The sequence below is a fragment of the Pygoscelis adeliae genome, unplaced genomic scaffold (assembly GCF_000699105.1).
Source record: "Pygoscelis adeliae isolate BGI_AS28 unplaced genomic scaffold, ASM69910v1 Scaffold62, whole genome shotgun sequence".
Taxonomy (NCBI): domain Eukaryota; kingdom Metazoa; phylum Chordata; class Aves; order Sphenisciformes; family Spheniscidae; genus Pygoscelis; species Pygoscelis adeliae.
The window spans coordinates 2,226,879-2,233,263 of record NW_008824401.1 but is presented as its reverse complement, the minus strand read 5'-3'; the positions used below and the strand labels follow the sequence as shown (position 1 = coordinate 2,233,263).

General features: G+C 40.2%; 1 protein-coding gene across 1 annotated transcript in view; it reads right to left on the bottom strand.

Annotated features, from left to right (window-relative positions):
* CA7 (carbonic anhydrase VII) overlaps positions 1–3,138 on the bottom strand; it is an 8,835-nt gene extending 5,697 nt beyond the window's left edge. The window contains exons 1-2 of the mRNA XM_009320259.1: positions 3,070–3,138; positions 842–1,039 (exon numbers count right to left, since the gene is read on the bottom strand). Coding sequence (XP_009318534.1) covers positions 842–1,039; positions 3,070–3,109 — 238 coding nt within the window. The 5' untranslated portion in view covers positions 3,110–3,138. The remainder of the gene's footprint in view (positions 1–841; positions 1,040–3,069) is intronic.
* Positions 3,139–6,385: the final 3,247 nt, after the last annotated feature.

Sequence of the window (6,385 nt, the reverse complement as noted above, 5' to 3'; positions counted from 1 at the left end):
CAGCTACTTCATCATCTCCATTTGAATGCTCTTCCTCTACCCCCCAGATGTAAAAGCAAGGTCTACCATGGAAGTAGAATTAACAGAAGTAATCAACTGCTTAAAGCATTTATATTCCCTACCAAGAGCTAAAAGACAATAACAACATACAATTGCAGATAGTCCAATATCCACAAGCTGCTACCAACTCAGAATTAGCTGAAGATTTTATAATTTCTGAAGAAAGTGAACTGCTATGAGGCAGGGAGGAAAGAAGAAAACAATGCAAGGTAACAGTTAGTGACTGGTCCAGATACAACTTGGTGTAGTGGACTATGATTATTGTGACTATGCTGTATGACCTAATCTCTGCTAATCCTCTTCTCTTCCCTGCCCCTGTGGATGGAAACTGGGCAGTGAGCCAGACAGAGCTGGCCTGTGTGTTAGCACCTTTGAGTCAGATGACCATGGAAACAGGGCAGTGAGGAGTGTACATACCTACTCTGCATGCTGGATGTGGTCTAGGAGTGCTGGAGAGACGCATGGATTCCCTGTCTAGCAAACTGGCAATCCCCGTTTAAAAGGGAAGCACTGCAAACAAACTTCTGATTTTCCTGATGCAAGAGCTTTTCCTAATGCAGAAACACTATTCTGCTGTGCAATATTGCATTGCTAGAGAGACTCACGTGAAGACAAGAAATGTGAGGCTCGAGAAGACAAAATAAAGGACTCTGGTCATATGCCTTGTTCTAAACTGAAATTATACATCACGTAAAATAGACTATACAGGATGTACTTAATTGTTTCCCTCACTAAGTCACAAAACAGTATTCCAAGTTAGTTGGCTGTGTGTTAGTCTCACCTGTCTTGTCATCAGTATCTTCAAACTCAACAATAACTGAATGGCCATTGTTGGAGATGTTGAGAGATGTACATGATTCATAGGAGATAATAAGCGGCTTCAGATTAGGGTCGTAAACTGCTCTTGCAGAAGCTATATCAATAGGTGACTGGCGATTCCCTTGTGCAATAGGATAAGATTTGTGCCACTCTGAAGGTCCTTCAAAAGGAAAGAAAGGAAAGCACCATTATTTTTTTCTATACACAAAGTAATCATTGCAGGTTTTTATGAGGCTTGAAGTAAAGGTTGCTGAGCAGGAGTGACTTGAAAATTTGTTAGCAGAGGCGTTCACTTAAATTCTAAGCTGGTGTGTTTTTATTAGCACAAACAGGCTGCAACAAGACAGGGGATTCAAATACTTTGTACAAAACACACTGAGGAAATCACGCACATCAACAGACCGCTGTATCCTCAGTTACTTGTGCCACTGATTTTCTGTGGAGTTTGTAATTACGTTGCTAAGGTATCTGAAGACCTTCCAAGGTGAGTGCAGGTGTAAATACACTTGCATGCACACATACATTCCCCCAAAGGAACAGCATTTAATTCTTCCTGGGAAAGATAGTGTAAAAGCTCCGGTGGTTCAAATTAGATGCAGATGACTCAATCTCTTAGCTACTGACTATGCAGTTATTTTTAAAACCATTTTATGACTGCAGTAAATCTTTGAGGCAGCTTCATTCTTCACTCATGCCCATTATGGTATCTCTCTGCCCTGGGTGAAGGGTATAGTGTGATAATTAACATTTTTGAACTTCCTGACCCCAATAGAGTGGGGAGAAAGACCAATTTAATAACACAGCTCTCTGCTGCCAGAGCTGGAACATTCTTAATGCTGTTTGAGATAACAAAACCTTGTCTGTATCAAATAATTACTTGTTCTTACCACTTCTTTTTCTACTTTGGTATGGTAGTGCAAGAAGCAATTAAATTGTTTTACTGCTTATGTTCAGAAAGTATTAACAGTAACAATTTTACTTTAAGATTGTTAAGAAGCGCATTTTTAATTGTAGCATTCTCACACAGTTTCACAAGTGCAAACTTTTTTTAATCAAGCACAGGTATTTACCCTCCTTGAGTTTATGTAACAAAATGAGTAATCTATTATACTCCTATTTGTCTTTGGCATTTTCTGAAAAAGCTAAGCTTATAAAACAGTATCTTTCTTTAGCCTGCCTAAAAAGCATATTTAGGATTTAAATGCTGTTACACAAGCTTAGGCAATATAATTTGTCTCTCGTGAGCTTTGTAAGAATATACATGGCTTTATTATTACTACCTATCTGCCCAAACACATAACGCTATCTACTAGCACTAACTAGCTTCACTTAGCGTTCAAACTTGCTTTTGAACTCACAGAAACTAAAATAATTGCTGTTGAGAGAGAGAGACTGGCTCCTGAAGGTTATGCAGAAGACTTGTTGGATACTCAACAGATAAAATAACTGCTGTCAAAAGCGAGAGAGACTCCTGAAGGTTATGCAGAAGACTGTCTTATTGGACAACACCAGTCACTCATCCATCCTTCTCTGTAAAGGATACAGGTGCTATAAAACACTATTGTAGGAACCTTTCAGTAGCTCACATATCCTCTCGCTCTGTGACACACATTCTCAGAGGTGGGAAGCAAAGGAGGATGACGAAATTAAAAACTGTCAAATCAGAAAGCATAAGTTGTTCTATAAGAGATCTCCGATACTGATCTGTACAATTTATTGATGTTCTAGAAATATATAACATATACCTTATTTTATTCACTTCTATGGAAGCCTAGATATCACTTTTCAACAGCTGCACAGGATCAGAAGATCTATTACTGCTCTACTAAATCTTCTTTACTTAAAAGAATTGCTTTCAGAGAGACAGACACAGTTAATCCTTTTCATAACAGCTTTTTTGAAACAGACCCTTCTGTAATATTTGCAGCCTGAAAAGAAACCACTCAGTACTGGTTCCCTCAGTTTTGGAACATCGATTGCAACAATGAAAGGAGCAGGCATAAGTTTGAGCATCTTTTGGTGCCACTTTCCGGGTGCTATTTATTAGCCGTAAAGTAATTAATTACCTGCTGTGTATACTTGATGCTTGCAGACATTGAAATGCAGGCAGCTCTGCAGGGCTCAGGCAACAGCTCTAGAAAGAAAATGAGTGGGGGAAGATAGATGCAGCATGGAAATGCTATAACCTACCGTCATCCTGCCCATATCCCCAACTGTGGTGGCCAGTCATTACAGGGGAGCTGCACCCTGCCTTGCTCTCAGCTCCTGGATCAGGGCACTGCTGCTTACCTGCCTTTATAATGGCTCACCGTGGGATAGGGTCAGCCCCTTAAAGATACAGAGCAACCAAAGCAATTCCTGCAGGACAGGGAAAGCACCCGCGTTCCTCCTGCTCCCCTCTTTGCTGCTCCTGCTCCTGCTGCTGCTCGCTCTATTTGCCAACTCAGCACAGGAGAAGGAATATGTGAAACTGAACTGAGATAACTGAAGTCCCAGGACTTAGAGAGGAACCAAGGCTGTCCAGGTGGCATGGGGATCAAATTTAGGAAAAAGTAGTAGTATTTTCCCATTCTACACCATAAGGAAGCAAGAGCCGTAGCCTGCTCTGAGCATCAGGACACAGTAATGTGTGCAGATTGTGATGGGAACTGCCCTTCTCACTTTTATGTTCTGCAGGGGCAAACATCACCTAGTTGCTGCCTCTCTTTTCTTAAACACTCTCTCCAGCTGCAAAAAATGAACTATGTTTCCACCTGACTTGTGATTAAAACTTCAGAATCAGTGCTTAGATGAGATGGAGAACATTCTCATCTCAGAAAAAAATTACTTGTGCTACTTTTAAACAAGGTAAAAATCACACCAATTAAGGATAAATTGGCAATCTGATTTTTTTCTTTGTGACTCTAAAGAAACTTAAAAAACACAAAAATGAAACTGTAGTTATGTTAGGGAACAGAACACAGCAGACTCTGAAGAAAGGAGCTGATCTCTGAAGCCTCAGTTATCTGGTATGATCCAGTAGTTGCCTGCACCCTGCTAAACCCATGAAGAGGCTACAATGAGATACCTGATCTGCAGCTGTAAAATGCCTTAAGACATCTTTGTGGCAAGACAAATGGCTCCTTGGTAGCAATTTTGTTAGATCTGAGGAAATGCTGTCTGTCAAGGCTACATTTTATAAACATACTGATTTTCACAAAGACAATAGCACACAGAAATAGGGATTCTTCTATTATGCAATCAAGAAAATGGAAGAAAAAAAAAAAAAGAAAGCATTTTATGCAACTTTTATATTGTGGTACAGCCTTGTAAGAATTCATTTCCTTTTTCAGGAGCTTTCCATAGGAGTCAGCTATAAAACGTTTGAGATTCACTGATGCAAGCTAAATCACTCAATAAGGGATGGAAACTGCTGTAAAAGGTGTCCACAGAGTAGTTCTACAATGACTTACTCAGCTCAACTTCTCAATTTATTTCTGTTAAACTACTGTGATCTACTCAGGTCCCTGCATAGGCCTGACACGCACCAGGCACTGACACTGCAGGTATGTCTCTGGCCAAATAGCCTGCACACGCAGGTCCTCATGGTGACTCAAATACTGGGAGTAGTACAGCAACGCTGCCATTGGGTTAAAAGACTTTGCTGCTTAGTAGGACAAATGAGCTGCAAGAAGTTGTGATGCTTTGGTTCTTATTTTTGTGTGGCTCTGCGCTGTGTTTGTAGACAGGGAAGCCAGATGTAGACGGTCAGATGCAGTCACTCAGGAAAGCTGTTCTAGGCCATGGGAAAAAGTACAAAAAATACCAACTTACCAGTGAAAAGAAGAAATGGAAGAGGAATTTTGTGTGTTAAAAAAGCAGACTATAGATTGGGGGAAACCATATGCAAGATAGAGAACACCGAGCAACTGTTTTCAAGAGAAACTTGAAAACTGAGGCCCAGATCTTGCTCGCAGGGCACAGTGCCGTTGACGTGGCCCAATGTCTACATGCATTTGACACCATTCACCACTTCAGCTTTTATCTTCTCACATTCAAAAACACATAGATGTCTACATATGTGGCCTACAAAGGCAGGGCATAGGACGAACTCTGAGACAAGAGAAAACATGCTGAAGACATGGCAGGAAGTGAACTCCACAAAATGGAGGTTTAAATGGTTGGATTTAGAAAAAGTGAAAAGGGGGAATAACAATACCTGAGAGGAAAGAAAAAAATAGCTTGAATAAAATTTTAGATATAAATGATAGCCAGCGTGTATATGACAGTTTAATGTGCTCCCCCATCCAATCAGTCTTCTTTCTTTTTGAGGAAAATGTTAGGTTTTCCTTAAAGCTAGGGTAATACTGCCGGCTTATACGAATATCACATTATTCTGTAACCCTGATGCCTCTTGATATTGGCTGCCTCTAAGGCTGGATTTTCACTGATTCTGTCCTCAAATTATCATTTATCACTTCAAAAGTTGAGGTAGTAATCTAATTCTGATCTCAATTTTACTAGCTTGAATCGAGGATAATTGCATCACACTCATGAACTCATGGAAGTGAGAAGAACAGAGTGGTAGGTGCTTAAAGGGTGGATTTCTCCAGCGCTGAGCTAAAAGTGATGTACTCATGATTTCTCACGGGCTTTGACTACATCTCAAAAGTGTCTGCTTAGCAGTGAATGACAGGAAGACATAATTCCATCCACTACGGTGAAACGTTTCAAGCTACCTTAAAGAATAATTCTGTCTTCCCCCGTCTTCATACTTACGGTTTTATTCCTCCTTGACAGTAATGATGAGTGAACAGAGCAGCAGCCCAGGACAAATACATGGGTTCTTCTGAACCTGTCACTATGTTGTGATACTGAACAACAAATGCTTCCATTTTCCCATCCCTATGTGTGGAATAATTTTCTTTACGATTTAATTTGTGCTCACTTTATTAAAATTGCTATATGAGAGCTAACCATTACAGGTAGAAAGCTCCAAGTAAGATTGGAATGCCAAATAGAAGTTGAACATATTAAGCTTTGCAGGTTTGAGGAGACTGAATTTTTTAACCTCTAAGGCAAGTTGTCTGTATAATACAGATCGGGAGACATTGGGAGGTATTTGCACAAGGAGATCATGTCACTTGAGAATAATGCTTTTGGCATCATATATTACTGCATCACTGTAGAGGGGCAGAGCTGCATTTTAGGAGACATAAAATGAAAGAACAGTTATTTGGTTCCAAGGTGAATGGCTAAATGGCACTCTAAGCGTATTTGCCTAAGGCACTTGGCAATTACCTTTGCTGAGCATCTTTAATCATGGCCACACACATTTGAACGAGGTGTCATGTGCCTTCTTTAATGCATATGAATGTGTCTGATGTGTCATTGCCTATTAACAAAAATATGGCAGAAATACAGCCAGTTTGGGGACAGGCTGCTCACTCTAGAGCCTTTGAAGTACAATAGGTAGGAGCAGATTAAATGTTAAAACATTCATCACTCCAGAGCTTGCCTACACCTC